This window comes from Larus michahellis, chromosome 20 (assembly GCF_964199755.1).
Source record: "Larus michahellis chromosome 20, bLarMic1.1, whole genome shotgun sequence".
Taxonomy (NCBI): domain Eukaryota; kingdom Metazoa; phylum Chordata; class Aves; order Charadriiformes; family Laridae; genus Larus; species Larus michahellis.
Window position 1 is genome coordinate 6,019,375 of NC_133915.1, and position 15,285 is coordinate 6,034,659.

Consider the following 15,285-nt stretch of genomic DNA (forward strand, 5'->3'; position numbering starts at 1 on the left):
TCCTGAGCCTTTGAAGAAGGGCATGGTGTCAGCCACAGTTTAGCTCTTCAGGTAGAAGGAAACCCCCGTAGAAAATATCGGCTGGTGAACCGAAGTGATCTCCCGCCCCCCAGACGTGCCTCTGCTTTGTTTCCACCTTAACCTGGGCAAATCCGATTCCAGACAGCCGTAATCTCTCCCCTCCTCTCCCCTGAAAAGAGCATCTGTCACCGGGCTGGCCGAGAGGCCGGGAGCCGGGTGGGAGGATCTAATGCGCAGAGAAGGACCTGCTGTCAGCGGAGCCGCAGAGGACACGGCAACGCACCCCAATTAAACTAATGCCCAGTGATAGGAGTTAAACCTGTTAGAATTATATCTCTCCGCAGAATGTTTATTGCTCAAATCCGCTGCGGCGATGAAGCCTCTTACGGCAGAGATGTTCTTCCCTCCCCCCAGGACAACGTCGGTCCCGGCAGAGGTTACGCTGGAACCAGGGCTGCGGTTGTCTTCCCAGCTCTCCTGCAGCTCCGGCTCGCTGAAGTTCATCTGCGTCACCCCAAGGTTGTGCCCTGCTCTTCACCGGGGCTTGGCTTTATCCGAGCCGGCAGGTAGCCGGGAAGAAAAGCCGGCCACGCGTCCCCACGGGGCGCAGAGCTGGGTTGGAAGCTGGAGGAGCTCCCATTCCCTCTTGGGACAAGGACAGTGCCCGGGCCCTTCACATCACCCAGGTTTTACCCCTGCCTCCCTCTCTCCCTGCCTGCCGGAGCTGACTCAGAAGGCTCTCGCCTTCCTCCTCCTCCTCGCTGGCTAACCTTGGGTGAGTCAGCTTTGGCAGGGAGCGGAGACCTGAGCTGTGGGCCCCGCACGCCTGCCAAGCCTCCCCTCCTTGACTCATCCCAGCAGCTCTGCCTTCCCCAGGGATGTTGGACGGAGGAGCTCCATGAGCAGGAGGATTCCACTGCAGCTGCCGGCCCTCAGCGCCTTTCCATCGGGCTCCACCAGCGAGCTGGAAATCCCGAAAGAACGGAGTAAATGTCGCAGAAATGTTGGGGTGAAATGAAGGGATGCCGGTTAAATGGTTTTGCTCATTTTCACTCTCTTCCTTCGATTTTCAGCGGGACATAGTGGTCTCTGCGGTTCAGAGGTGCATCCTTTTGCCCTTTCAGCGTGCCACCTAAGCAGCCTTCCTTGAAATTTTCTCACTCTACAGGGATTTGGAGAGCTTGTTGGGTGGCGAAACCCACAAAATCCCAGATACGCCTGCACTCCGCAGCGTTTCTTTGCCTCCGGGCTCCGCTGTCGGACGCAGAGCGAATATTCACCCCCATTACTTACCTCGATTCTCCTCGTGCTTGATGGGATGGCAAAAGCTCAGCAGAAGTTCCAGGTTACAGCAGAATTTCTGGCCTAATTATATGGGTTTCTTTTTTTTTTTTGGAGAGGAGGGAGGAGGAAGCCCCACGAAGAGGCTGAGACCACTGGAACATGTAGAAATCAGCTAGTCCTCCTCCTCCTCCAGGAAAAGAAATTAACCTCAGGGGAATGAGAAGGTTCATCACAGTCCCTTATTTCCATCTCTTTGTAGTGTTGGCTTTGGTCTTGCTTCGTTGCCTTGTAACCATGGTGTCGATTATGATATCGCCCTTCAAGCAGGAGGGATGTTATCGCAGGTGGAAAGGCCCAGTGTTTGCAAACAAAAATAACTGGGTGAAAAAAGGAGGAGGTTGTTTTATTTCATTTCTTTTGAGAACTCGTCGTTCTTTATGTAGATTTAAATAAAAACCCGGAGACGAGCAATCTTGCATTAACTAGCCCGTATGCCTAGAAGAAAAAGTGTTCAATACAGAAACACGTTTTGATTTTGAGTTTTCGGAGAAGTGGGCTTATTTTAATATTACGGAAACTTCCCTTCGGGATATTGTAATTTTCCTCGCCTGTACTTCTTGTTCTCGTTACTCTTAACGTGATAATCCTATCCATAGCCTTTTGCCGTGAGTGTCAGGTATGTGTGGCCACGGATGGGAGCGGGAATTACTCTGTGCTCTGCAAAATGTGCTTGGCTTGCTCTCCGCTTGTCCTCCTCTGATCCACCGCTGGCTGCCGCCTGTAAATCTGGAGGTTGGGAGCACCCGAGAGCGGATCTTCTCCGTCTCCTGCATGGGGGACCCTGCTTCTTGCTGTTTGCGTCGTGTCTCCGGGCTCCGACGAGAGCAGCGATGACTGGGAGGGCTCCACCAGCCCGCAGACTGCGATGACTGGTAGCCAGTTGCTCCTGTGGGCGTGAAAAATAAGAGCAATCCTCGGGCAGCTGTCTCTGCCTGGAATGGCACTGGAGATGTGAGTCAGGCTGAAGTGCCGCCTCGTAGATTCACCTCCAGCGTACATAGAAAGCGCACAGGATAACCAGGGTTGGGTGTTTCGGGGAAGCTTGGAAACCTTGGAAAATTCGGGGGTTCGCGTCACCCGGAGGGTCGCAGGGCGGGGAAGTTTGGCTTTCCTTTGTAGCCGTTAGGTGACGATGCCTTTTGCTCCTCGCACAGTAACGGGGGAATCGAGCAGCAAAAGGGATGGGGCAGATACTGCCGATCTTTGCAGGTGGTCTTCATTTCGTGGTCACACCCTCCGGTTCTTGGAGGAACTGGTTGGAGCGGGAACGGAGGAGGCCCCAGAGATGCTGGGAGGGCTGGAGCCCCTCTGCTGGGGGGACAGGCTGAGAGAGCTGGGGGGGTTCAGCCTGGAGAAGAGAAGGCTCCGCGGAGACCTTGGAGCCCCTTCCAGGCCCTAAAGGGGCTCCAGGAAAGCTGGGGAGGGACTCTGGAGCAGGGAGGGGAGCCATGGGACGAGGGGAAAGGGTTTTACACTGACAGAGGGGAGATTGAGATGAGATCTGGGGAAGAAATTGTTTGCTGTGAGGGGGGTGAGCCCCTGGCCCAGGTTGCCCAGAGAAGCTGTGGCTGCCCCATCCCTGGAGGGGTTCAAGGGCAGGTTGGCCGGGGCTTGGAGCAAGCTGGGCTGGTGGGAGGTGTCCCTGCCCAGGGCAGGGGGTGGCACTGGGTGGCCTTTAAGGTCCCTTTGAACCCCTAAAATTCTATGATTCTGATTGCTGAGCAGCCTCCTCCCAAGCACGGAGAGGGCTGGAGCTCCACGCCAGGGCAATGATACCACCAAGCCTTCAAAGGACATATTTTTGAGTCATGCCCGAGCCTCTCTGGTTTGCAACCAAAACAATTCACACATAAGGCATATAAATAGAGTGCAATACTCCCTGGTTATTTTAGCAGCCGGAACAGCCATAGAAATCGAGGGTGATTTTTTACTATGTGCTGGTTACCTGACCTCCAGGCACCAGCTGCTGCGGATTTCTGCAGAACTGCGAACCGGGCAGGAGTCGTGTGAGCTGCCCCCACACTGCTCCCTGCCTGTTCTCCAGAGACCATTTTTAGCAGCGTGAAAGGGAGTTGGAGCTGGACGGAGGGGTTTGGTTTTGGTTTTTTTTGTTGTCTTTTTTTTTTTTTTTTTATATCGGCGGGGAGAGCCAGCCCGCGTCCCCCGGATGGAGGGAGCTGATGGTGCGGACAGCTGGCCACCGGGCGACGGGGCCGAGACTCGGCACGCCCCTCACTGCCTGCCTTCGGATCGGGGTTCAAGTGCGGCTGAAAGTGCAGAGCAAAAAGATATTTAGAAAAGGAGGTTCTAAAAAAAAAAAAAAAACAACCCAGGATTACTGCGCTCCGTCTCTTAAAATACTGTTGTTTTTTTTTTTTCCGTAGCAATTTTGATTGAAAAGCAAATGTCCCCATTAAGCGTTCTGCTTTCACAGAATGCTGTTACATCGAGCCTGGGTTTGAAATCCCGAGGACAGCACGAAGATTTGGAACAAACCTTTGGATCCTTCTCGTCCTGGCTGCTCGCAACACTTAGCGTTTCCTTAATAGCGTGGTAGCTTGACAACACAAATGAACCCAGTTTTGATCCCATGACAACAAAAAGCGCATGTATTTACTCTTGGCTGGTCAATCGAAATCCATTTGCTTATTCGGTCGGCGAGGTGTGGAATGAATGTTTAAGCGTGTGTTAAAACAGTCAGCATGGAAGGAAAGTTCCTTAAAATATCTTGTATCGCTGGAGATTTGCTGCCAGATAGCAAGTAGGAGGAAGCAGTCATTGATGTAGCATCGGGAGAAGGCTGTTCTTTAGCTCTGCGCGCAGGTGAGAAGCCCCACCGTCCGCTTGGGCTGGGAGCTATTGCAGGGATAAGGAGAGCATCGAGGGGGCGAATCACACGGAGAGCGGAGGGTTCAGTAATGGCTTCGAGAGGGGTTTATGGGGTGAAAACCCCCGTCCTGTTGAGGATGGGGCAGGAGAGAGCGGCTGGGTGGGGGTCTGGCAGCCAGCCATGGGCAGAGCCACCGCAGGGAGAAGGAGAAGCCTCTGGAAAAGGCTCTGGAAGAGAAACCGGGCTCGTCCCCCGCCGGCAGTGAGCTGAGCTGTGGGCGCCTGCGTCGGTGCGTGCTAAGTTGCGATCTCTCTGCTTCTGAGGCATTCCCATTTACTCTCTCGGCTTCCAATTCATGTGCTGGAGCACATCCGTGGAACGGGCTGACGCAGTTGGTGGCCGTGTCTTTTGCTCTAAGAGAGTCTGAAAGAAAAAAAACACCCCAAGACTTCATTTACTTTTGAAGTGTAACTCCCAGCGTGTGCTTCCCTGGCTTCACGGAGGCATTTCCCGGGGAGAGGTTTCCCCGCACAGGTAGTTAGTTGCCACTCCAGGCTCTGCAGCGGCTTTGAACTGATTTCCATCTCTTCTTTCCACAGGTGGAGAGAGACTTTGAAAGGGAATATGGAAAGCTTCAGCAGTAAGTATCAACCACACTGGTAAAACAGGAACAGTAGCATACTTCTCTCTCGTGCCCTCTTCTCGCGTCTTCCCAGGAAATTTTAGCCAGTTGCGCTCTTCCCAGCAAATCGCTCGCCGCCCTGTAATTTCTAATTCTTCGGAGTTTCTCTGGCGGCTGGGCGTTCAAAGGTGTCCTAAGAAGTATTTGCAGTGGGGCTGAGGTTTGCAGATTATGGCAGCTCTGAAGTAAAGTGTGTCAAATTGCCAGAAAACTGTGGGGTCACCGAACAGCTCGACGCCTCTGAGGACACATATTGGTTTTACCGCACCGACCGTGTCACATAAGCTCACGCTTATCACCTGGAAGCATTTGGCTTTACCGTTTGTGGTAAGCTTAAGAAAATAGGTGACTTTTGAATCAGGGATTACCAACCTGAAAAGGTTGAAAACCATCTGAAAACCCCCAGAAAAGGTTGGGCAGCACTGAACTTCGTAGAGCCTTGCCTGGATATTTTTAACTGGGAACAGAAGCCAGCATATTCAGCCCGTAAATGATTTGTTGCATGTATGATACGCTCGGGTTTGTTTCTTTCCAAGATTCAGACTTTGCCTTGTTCTCCCATCTTTCAGATTGGAAGATCAGACCAAAAAACTTCAGAAGGATATGAAGAAAAGCACAGATGCGGACTTGGGTATGTGACTGTAGGATACATAGACTGTGAACTTGGCCACAAAGAGATGAAGTGACTTTCTCAAGATCACATGAGTAATCTGTGACAAGTCTGGAAAACAAATCTAGATCTCAGTCCCACTCAGTTTGCTTAGTTACAAGGCCATCTGCACGAGGGCTGCCGAGCAGTATCTCAACCAAGGGAACAGAAAGTATGTTACGGGCTTCGTCCCTGTCTCTTGAGCTGCGCCTCACTGTGTGGCCTTGGACAAGTCACTTTCTCTTCTTTCCCTCACTTTCTGCAACCAAAAAAAGGAGTAATTATTCCAGTTTTCACATCAGGCAAGCAGGAGCAGTCTCCAGCTGAGCCTATTGTGTTGAGCGATGAATATTCACCTGCGTCACTCGAGGGCACCTTGTGCTATCTGAAGCCAGAGGAGGGTGGGACGAGGCTTTGGGGGGGTCTGCAGAGCCCCACGTAGGCATGGCTGGAGGTGTTTCACGCCTGAACTGCTGACCCAGCAGCTCTCCTTCAGCAACAACCCTGCTCCTCCCCTTGGGGGCTGCCAGCTTTGGCTTGGCCTCGTGGCAGTGGGCGATGGAGGAAGCAATAAACAAGCCATGTCTGCGTGTGCCGCCTGCGACGGGTGACATCTGCCCTTCAGGTGTCCCCTCCCAAGGCACGGCAACCCGTGCCCGCTCCATTCATGGCTTTTCTAGTATAAAAACCGATGTGACCGCACTGCGTGACGCAGGCTTTAAACCGAGATGGGCGAGAGGAGAAGACGGAGCCATCCGGAGAAGTGGATTCGGTGGATTGCCTGGTTGTTGAACCGAGCAGGGCAGCCTGCAGAAACAGGCAGTTTTAAACACAGATGGGTTTTTTTGGGTTTTTTTTTTTTTTCCCTCAGCGTGTAGTTTGTAGTCCCTATTTGTACCGGGCCCCCACAGCTCCGGAGCCAAAGCAGATGCACCAGCGCAAACAGGTGTGGGCTGAACCGGTCCAAGACTCATCTGGTGGGAGTTGGGTTCAGAGAGGGGCAGAGGAGTGGGAAGGCGCCCTACCGGGAGCTCTGCCAGCGGCGGGGCTGGCAAATCTGGGGGCTTCCCATGCTACAGGCTCTCACCTGTGTGTATATGTGTGCGTGTGTGCACGCTCGGATGTTGCCAGACGTAAACACGGATCCCGGCTCTTCCCTGCGCTCTCCCACCCTTCCCAGAACCGCGCCTGTGCTTGCACGGGGAGAGCGGTGGGAAAAGCACCAGTAACCGGCGCTGCCAGGACTCCTTTCCAGGGTGAAAACTGCCCTTTCTGGGGACTTTGGTCATTGTCAGGGATCCTTGGTAAGTTTTTCCTTGTTAAGGATTCCCCTCCCCTCCCTTGCAGTGGGCGTTGTTTATATGGAGCATTTCAAGTCCCAGAGGAGCTGTGGGAGGACTTTCTTTTTCCGTTCTGCTACATGGCAGAGTCACAAATGAGCCTTGGCCAGATCCAGTTAAGATCTGATTTCTCATTTAAAGGCATGAAATCATGAGTGTAAAGGGAAGATTTTGAACGTGGTCTGGTGAGGGATGGCTGAAGGAAAAGGAGGAGAAGAGAAGGCTCCGCGGAGACCTTGGAGCCCCTTCCAGGCCCTAAAGGGGCTCCAGGAAAGCTGGGGAGGGACTCTGGAGCAGGGAGGGGAGCCATGGGACGAGGGGGAAGGGTTTTACACTGACAGAGGGGAGATTGAGATGAGATCTGGGGAAGGAATTGTTTGCTGTGAGGGGGGTGAGCCCCTGGCCCAGGTTGGCCAGAGAAGCTGTGGCTGCCCCATCCCTGGAGGGGTTCAAGGGCAGGTTGGCCGGGGCTTGGAGCAGCCTGGGCTGGTGGGAGGTGTCCCTGCCCAGGGCAGGGGGTGGCACTGGGTGGGCTTTAAGGTCCCTCCCAACCCAAACCATTCCATGATCAAGCACTGAGGACTGCTTTCCTCACCTGGCAGTGCCCATGCCCTAGAGGAGATAGCTGCGCTTGCTCAGCCGACATCCAGCTTGTATCCGACGAGGATGGCAGCGTATCAGGGTGGTTGTGTTTTCCTGAGGCTCTTATTCCTTCCCCTTTACCTCTGTGCTGAGGGGGTTGGTTATTCACAGCCTGCAAACACTCCCTGGCAAACTGGACCTGGGGGCTCGAGTCTCCACCTTCTGCCAAAAAAAAAGACTCAGCTTAAAACGAGACGATTCCTTCTTGGAGGAGAACGTTCCTGCGAGGCTCAGCCGCTGCCCTGCCAGCTGTGGCAGTGTGGCTGGGAGCAGGGTACGGGCTATTAGAGCCCTCTCGGTACGGTGCCGAAAGATCACTAACCCCCTTCGCCACCCTCTTTCCAAACAAAATAGGATCTTAAGGATGTTCTTTAGTAGGAGACAAAGCTCTCCTTTTGAAATGAGATGCAGGTGACGCACTGGATCACGGTGGCTCAGTTTTGCTCTCTGGAGCGTGCCTGGCTGTTCTCCGATACTTTTATGGTGATGCAAACAAGCAGGGACTCTCTAAAGTCACTTCCTTTAATTGGAGTCATGTCCCGCATGCTTTATGTGCAGCACAGACCCCCCTGAAGACCGCCCCACGGGGCAGGTGATCCTCTCCTTGCCTCTTCTCCCTCTCCCTCCTCTCCCTCTCTTCTCCTTCTCCTCTACTTCTCCTCCCCTCTTCTCTCATTTCCCTCTCTTTTCCCTCTCCTCCCTTCTCCCTCTCTTCTCCTCTCCTTTTCCTACCCTCTTCTCCCTTTTCCCTCCCCTCTCCCTCTCCTCCCCTCTCCTCTCTTCTCTCTCTTCTCCTTCCCCCTCTCTTCTCCTTCTCCGCCCTCTCCCTCTCCTCTCTTCTCCTTCTCCCTTTCTTCTTTCTCCTCTCCTCCCCTCCCCTCTCCTCTCTGCTCCCTCTTTTCCTTCTCCTCTCCTCCCTCCTTCCTTCTCCTTCTCCTTCTCCTTCTCCTTCTCCTTCTCCTTCTCCTCCTTCTCCTCCTTCTCTCCTTCTCCCCTTCTTCTCCTTCTCCTTCTCCTTCTCCTTCTTCTCCTTCTTCTTCTCCTTCTCCTTCTCCTTCTCCTTCTCCTTCTCCTTCTTCTCCTTCTTCTTCTCCTTCTCCTTCTCCCCTTCTCCTTCTCCTTCCCTTCTCCCCCGCTCCTTCCCCTTCTCCCCTGCTCCTTCCCCTTCTCCCCTTCTCCCCTTCTCTCCTTCTCTCCTTCTCCCCTTCTCCCCTTCTCCTTCTCCTTCTCTTTCTCCCCTTCTCCTTCTCCTTCTCCTTCTCCTTCTCCTTCTCCTTCTCCTTCCCTTCTCCTTCTCCCCTTCTCCCCTTCTCCCCTTCTCCTCTTCTCCTTCTCCTTCTTCTCCTCCTTCTACCGCTCCCTCTCCTCTCCTCTCCCACACCAGTGCTGTCCCCGTTGAGTGTGAAGCCAGGGCTCACCACCCGGCACGTGGAGGTGGGACCAGGCGATGCCCTCCCGAGGTCCCGGCTCCCTGCGCGCCATGGGGGGGCTGCACCCTGCTGGGGTCTGCGGAGCTGCCGTGGGGCTGCAGAGTCCCCCCCGGCTGCTCTCTCACAGCTCTGCAGGTGAGGGGAAGCGCCTTTGCCCAAAATCCCGCGGAACGTGCCTGAAAAGCCCCGGGTTTTGGCCTCTCGGCGTGACCCCGCGGCTCCCCTCGCTACAGTGCGCTTTCAGTGCTCTCCTTGGGAAGGGAAACTCATTTTTCTTCCAGCTGAAGGAGTTCTGCCATCCTTAACTCCGTCCCATTTTGGCACAAATCCTTCCTCAGATGTGGTCACACATATGGATTATATCCCATCTGTTTAAAGGTTTAAATGCCTAAACCCTTAATGTTTGGATAATAGACGGATACGGTAGCTTTGTTATTCCATAGTTAGTGTCTCGTTCTGCATTGAGCTTCCCAGCTATTTAGCTTCTGAGCTCTCTGTATAATTGTGTATAACCTTTAAATCAGAATGTTTAACCCCTTGATTTATGATCTTAAGCCCCATTATTCAGATGACTTTAACTTTTAATATCGGAGTGAGTACAGTAGGAGTCTTTCCAAAGCTCATCTGTAGCACGGCTAAAGCATCTGGCTTTCTGATCTTAAACTGGAATAACTTCCAGCAACAGCGCTGACGAAAAAGAACATTTATTTTTTTTTTTTAGCACCCAGGACTTTTCTTCTTTCTTCTTTGTTCCGATTTATATTAATGCTTGCCTTTTTATTCATCTTTCCCCCCCCCCCCCATTCTGCACCTTAGCTATTTTCTTGCTCTTTTCTAGTGGTCCTGTGGTAGGGATTTAATTTTCCCTTTGCAGACCGAGTGTGTGGATGGGAAGAGAGACGCGGCTGATGGAAAACAAGCAGAAGTGAAGCCCGTCAGCGTGTCACCGGGTGTTTCTGGATTTCCCGGTGGCAATCTCAGGGTCTGAAGAACCTTCAGCCTCTGCGTTTCGCAGGGCTGGTCTCCAACAGGCGGAAAATTTCGGCTCCTTGAGGGAAAGCGCTTCGCCAGCTCGTGTCTCTGCTGCTCGTGTAGTGCCTATTTGGAGAGGAAAAAGAGAAAACTCATCTTCCAGTCCTGTCAGTCTGCTCCTTTTCCACCAGCACTAAATCCACTTCAAATCTATATTTTTGTAAAGCCATTTGAAAGACTTAATGGACTGTGATTTTTCGTCATTGTGGAAGAGCTCTAGTGCGACTGAGAGTGACACTTAATAGTCTGTCGAGAAAAGATGTAGAAAAAAGCCCATCTACATGTGGGTTTTTTTAGGAGAACAGTGCTTTTGTTAGTCTGGTATTATTTCTGGCAACATCACAAGCCGTGCATCGGAGTGGTGCAGGCTTAACTTATAGAAAAACAGTTCTCTGGGTGTTTACGTGAATGGATTGGTGGCTCTTCCTTTCTTTTCCCTCAACCGATGTTGAATATCTTCTTGGGAAGTTGTGCTCAACCCTCTTTGGTGGTTGAAGTCCCTGATTTTTGCCCTTTGTAGATGCAGGAGCCAGTTGTGACTGCGGGCAGCCGCTGAGACCTGACCCTTTCTGCTTTCCTTTGCATGCTCTCCGCTCCCGTTGTCCCCAGCCATGTCCAAGTCGGCCGTCAAAATCTCTTCGGACCTTCTGTCCAACCCCCTGTGCGAACAGGAGCCCGCCTTTCTGGAGATGGTCACGGCCTTCGACACAGCGATGAAGAGGATGGACTCTTTCAACCAGGAGAAGGTGAGAAGAAGGGGAGACCAGGGTGTGCTGGTGGTGGGATCTCGCCCTTCCAGACAGACCTTCCTTCTCTTTTTTGGCATCATCTCCAAGATCCTTCCTTCCTGAATTTCTCGATAATCTTACTCTTCTTCTGCCCAGTCGTACTGGGTACTGCAGCTGACCCCGAGCACATGGGAGAATTGTGCTGGTTTTTGGTTAAAGGGCATCGTGGTTGTGCTCAGAAGCTCACATCATCCTATGGGAGGCACTGTGCAAACAGGTATCGTTGTGCAAACAGGCTTTTTCGACAAGCCTGACATATAATCATCCCTTTTGCTTTCAACAGGTGAATCAGATCCAGAAGACAGTCATAGAGCCTTTGAAAAAGTAAGTACCAACGTCGTCTCATGAGCCATATCGAGTGTTTGTCATAAGCGTGTACTTTAGGGATGTGTATCATCCGGAGAGATGCTGTCGGGTTAGACATCAGCCCTTCCTAAAGAGGTAATAGTTCACCTCCCGGTGACAAAATGGCATCTTCCTCCCTTTCCAACCGGGGCACGGAGGGCTGGGATGGTTGAGTTGAGTCTATGCCCTTGTGTCTTAGCCTGCCAGATGTCTTTATCTGTACTTTAAAGAAGACCTGAGAGGAACGAACACCTAAAGAGCTGTGTGACGCTGAAGGCATCAAAGCCTCCAGCTTCTCTCCCTTGATCTGTTGGTCACTGCCAACACTTTGCTCCATCCAAAGGGGAAAAATGGAGTGGGGAGCTCCCCTGCGGGCAGCAGTGCCATCCAACCCAGGGTGGAGAGTATTTAGGTGTTGGAAGAGAAGTTTTTTTTCCTTTGGAAGTTTTCTAAACAATAAAAAAAATGGTAGAAGCTTGCTTTTAGTGAAAGTTCTTTTATGTTTATAAATCATAGATCGGTGCAGGAAAGGGACGTGGCAGAGCCATCGTAGCTAGACAGGGAGCAGGGACGGACAGAAAACCGCCGGCATCCCCTGTCCCGGGCTGGGAACTGCTCCGGGCTGGGATGTCTCAGACCCTGGGGCAAGACTTCGCAAACCTCTGCAGGAAAAGGGTGCACGTGGAGGGCAGTCCCACAGAGCCGCCCCGTCACCGTGCCCATCTACAGATTACGGGGCTTGGAGATAAATCTTTATCAGGGAGCGAGTGCAGAGCTGTTTCCAGCAGTATTGATCTGAGGGCTGGAGCCCCTCTGCTGGGGGGACAGGCTGAGAGAGCTGGGGGGGTTCAGCCTGGAGAAGAGAAGGCTCCGGGGAGACCTTGGAGCCCCTTCCAGTCCCTAAAGGGGCTCCAGGAAAGCTGGGGAGGGACTCTGGAGCAGGGAGGGGAGCCATGGGACGAGGGGGAAGGGTTTTACACTGACAGAGGGGAGATTGAGATGAGATCTGGGGAAGAAATTGTTTGCTGTGAGGGGGGTGAGCCCCTGGCCCAGGTTGCCCAGAGAAGCTGTGGCTGCCCCATCCCTGGAGGGGTTCAAGGGCAGGTTGGCCGGGGCTTGGAGCAAGCTGGGCTGGTGGGAGGTGTCCCTGCCCAGGGCAGGGGGTGGCACTGGGTGGGCTTTAAGGTCCCTCCCAACCCAAACCATTCTGTGATTCTGTGATTATTCCGGTAGCAGGATTCCATATTTGCCCCCCAGTTCCTTGCTAACCGGTGTGGTACGGTGCGTCAGTCCTCAGTCGTGCCTCGGCACCGCCGCAGTTGTGTCACCCCACTCTCCCCTGGCGCGGTTCCCCTCTGTCGGCACAATTGCCACCGGCGTCAGCAGCCGGTCCCAGTGTCACGGGCTGCGTGTGCCCCCCCCGAACGCTGGAGGGGTGCCTCAGTCGCCGTACCAAACGGCTCCTGAAATCCTGAGCTGTTGCTATTTTGCTACAAGAACAGAGCGAGCGAAAAGAAAATAAAATGACTTTAATATGACAGTAAGTGTTGCAAATTGCTGAATAACAATTTTAGTTTAGGTTTGACACAGGGTGGGGTTTTTTTGTTGTTTCTTTCTTTTTTTTTTTTTAAAAAAGTAGTTGTTTCTGCCCGAATCTGAAAGTAAAAACCTCATACAGCACTTAGCGCGTGAAGTTACGCTGCGTTTCTATCCGGGGGATGTTTGGTGACTCAAGTTTTACCTTGGTCGTCTATCCGCGACCTGAAATTCTTCATTATTTAGAAAGAAAAAAAAAATGAAGAAAGAAAGAAAGAAAGAAAGAAAGAAAAAAAAATCCAGCCTTGTGCTGCGGAATTGTGTTGCTTATTATCTAGATTGTCCTCATGAAAGATACATTAACTTTTTCTTCCAGCATTCTGTTAAAATTGGAAGAAGGGCTTGTGTCTCTGAAATCTTCGTGGATTTTGGTGGTGGTTGTTTTTTTTTCCCCCAGCTTGTGTTAGCTGATGAAAATGAAAGACTTTGCAAACCTGGACGTGCGTTTTAAACCCTGGGCAGTGTATGGGGCTGGTACTCCCGGACGATAAAGCCATTTCCATGTTGCCAAACTCTTATTCCGCATTTGTGCAGCGTTTGGCTCGAGACGCTCGAGCTGCCGCCGTATCCCCAATGGTGGCGAAGGGGAAAGACCCCGTTCCTCTCGCTTTGGGTTTGAGGCTGGGTTATTGCTGGATTATTCCTGCCGTGGGGAAATTTTGGGGAAATAGCTGAGTTATTCCCGGACGCGGGGAGGGTTGGTTTGTTCCCCCTTGGCCCCAGCGCGGTGCCGGGAGGTTTCATCTCGCCAGGCGGAACGCTCATCTCGCTGGTTATCAGCCCTTCGTTAAACGTCAGGGTGTTCGCTTTGCCCTCCGGGCTGCGTTCCAGCCTTGGCGATTCTCTCCAACTTCCAAAATTTCCATTGCACTTGAATACGGTGGTGGTGGGGGGGGGGGGGTTTCCCCCCCTCTCCTCTTCCTGCCCTTTGGCACCTGCAAAGAGCTGCTGCGTGCTCTTAAACAGCTTAACGTTTCATGCTCGGAGAGGCTGTGTCCCCCCGCCGAGCAAAAAAAAAAATGTTCCTTTCCTTCCCCTTTTTGGGACTCTCGGCGAGCGTAGGTACGTGCACGGCCCAGTCGTGCGGCCGGGAACATTGTTTTTTTTTTTTTTTAAGGAGCCCAAGGGTCCGTTTTGAGGCTAATGAGATGCAGAGGAGAGAACCGCGGAGCTTGCACCTCCCCTCGTCCTGCTGGCAAATAAACCCCGGCAACGGTTCTGGGATAAAAGTTTCAGATTAATGAAAGCTGCCTTGAGGAGCTCTTCGTATTTCCAGTTAGGTATTGCTTCCCCTCGCGGAGACAGTCCTCCCCAGCCTCTCCCAAACTTGCTCTGACCTAGAAAAAGGCTTTTCCTACACCAGCTGCGCTTTATTACATCTTCACTGGTGGTCTTTTCTCGTTTATTAGGCAAAGAAACAGATAAGTATAATGCAAGCAATTATCATTAGCGGGAATATATTGTAATCAGAGGCACATGTGCGGTAAAAGCTCCAGTCCGTTGGCCAGGGATAGTAGGTTTCAGACAAATACTGGAGAATTTGTTAAACCGCGTTAGAAGAAAGCGGTAGTAGATTTAGAAGGGGGGTGTGGAGGCTCGTATTGTTTAAATCCTTCTGCTTCTGGGGCCCGTGGGGTTGTTCAGAGTTTGGCTTTTTGGGCCCCGAGAAGCCCTTGGCTGGGAATTGCTCATTTAACTTCAGGGAAGGAGCAAAGCTCTAATGAGAATATTGCATATTTTAGCGTGTGGGTTGGGCACGGAGCTGGGGGGGGGAGCGGGGAAAGGTCGGGAGGGAGCTGCTCTCCTCTTTGGGAGATGCCTGCGTAAATTCCCGGCAGATCCGCGGATTTGGGGCAAGGGAGGGGGAGAAAAACAGCTGGTTTTTGCTTGGCTCTTCCAGTTCTTCACTCCGGCTTGGGTGAGGAGCGTTGGCTGGATCGGGGATGGGGCTAGAGGGTGTATTGTCGTCTCAATATTACATACTGTGTGGCAGCGTTGAAGGAAGGAAGCAGCTTAAAGAAGCCAGGTGGTTTGGAGATCTGTGGGTTTTAATGCTTTTCACGTTTGGAGACGATTTTTGTTGCCGTGGGGGTCTGGAGGTAACAAATTCCAGCTGTTTGACCCTCCCGCAGATGTTTGACCATCCCGTCAGCATCGGGATGTCGTGGTCACCCTGTCGTGGTACCGTCCCCTCGGCTCCGAGCCGACAGGGAGAAGCTTTGGCAGGGGTGACCCAAGGGGTGCTGCCACCACCCAAGGGGTGCTGCCACCTGGGTGCCAGCAGCAGCAGCAGGAGGTCCCAGAGGTGTGATCCGGGAGCAGCTTGATGTGTAAATTCAATTAGAGCTGTACGTCAGCAAGTATCTGCCGGCAACAGGGCACAGAGATGCTGGGAGGGCTGGAGCCCCTCTGCTGTGGGGACAGGCTGGGAGAGTTGGGGGGGTTCAGCCTGGAGAAGAGAAGGCTCCGGGGAGACCTTCCAGCCCCTTCCAGTCCCTAAAGGGGCTCCAGGAAAGCTGGGGAGGGACTCTGGAGCAGGGAGGGGAGCCATGGGACGAGGGGGAAAGGTTTTACACTGACAGAGGG

The 15,285-nt window shown here is 52.7% G+C and overlaps 1 protein-coding gene across 1 annotated transcript in view; it reads left to right on the forward strand.

The window, feature by feature from the left end:
• BIN3 (bridging integrator 3) overlaps window positions 1-15,285 on the forward strand; it is a 45,819-nt gene that overhangs the window by 14,305 nt on the left and 16,229 nt on the right. The window contains exons 3-6 of the mRNA XM_074563932.1: window positions 4,795-4,835; window positions 5,447-5,508; window positions 10,580-10,716; window positions 11,042-11,082. Of these exons, the coding sequence (XP_074420033.1) occupies window positions 4,795-4,835; window positions 5,447-5,508; window positions 10,580-10,716; window positions 11,042-11,082 (281 nt within the window). The remainder of the gene's footprint in view (window positions 1-4,794; window positions 4,836-5,446; window positions 5,509-10,579; window positions 10,717-11,041; window positions 11,083-15,285) is intronic.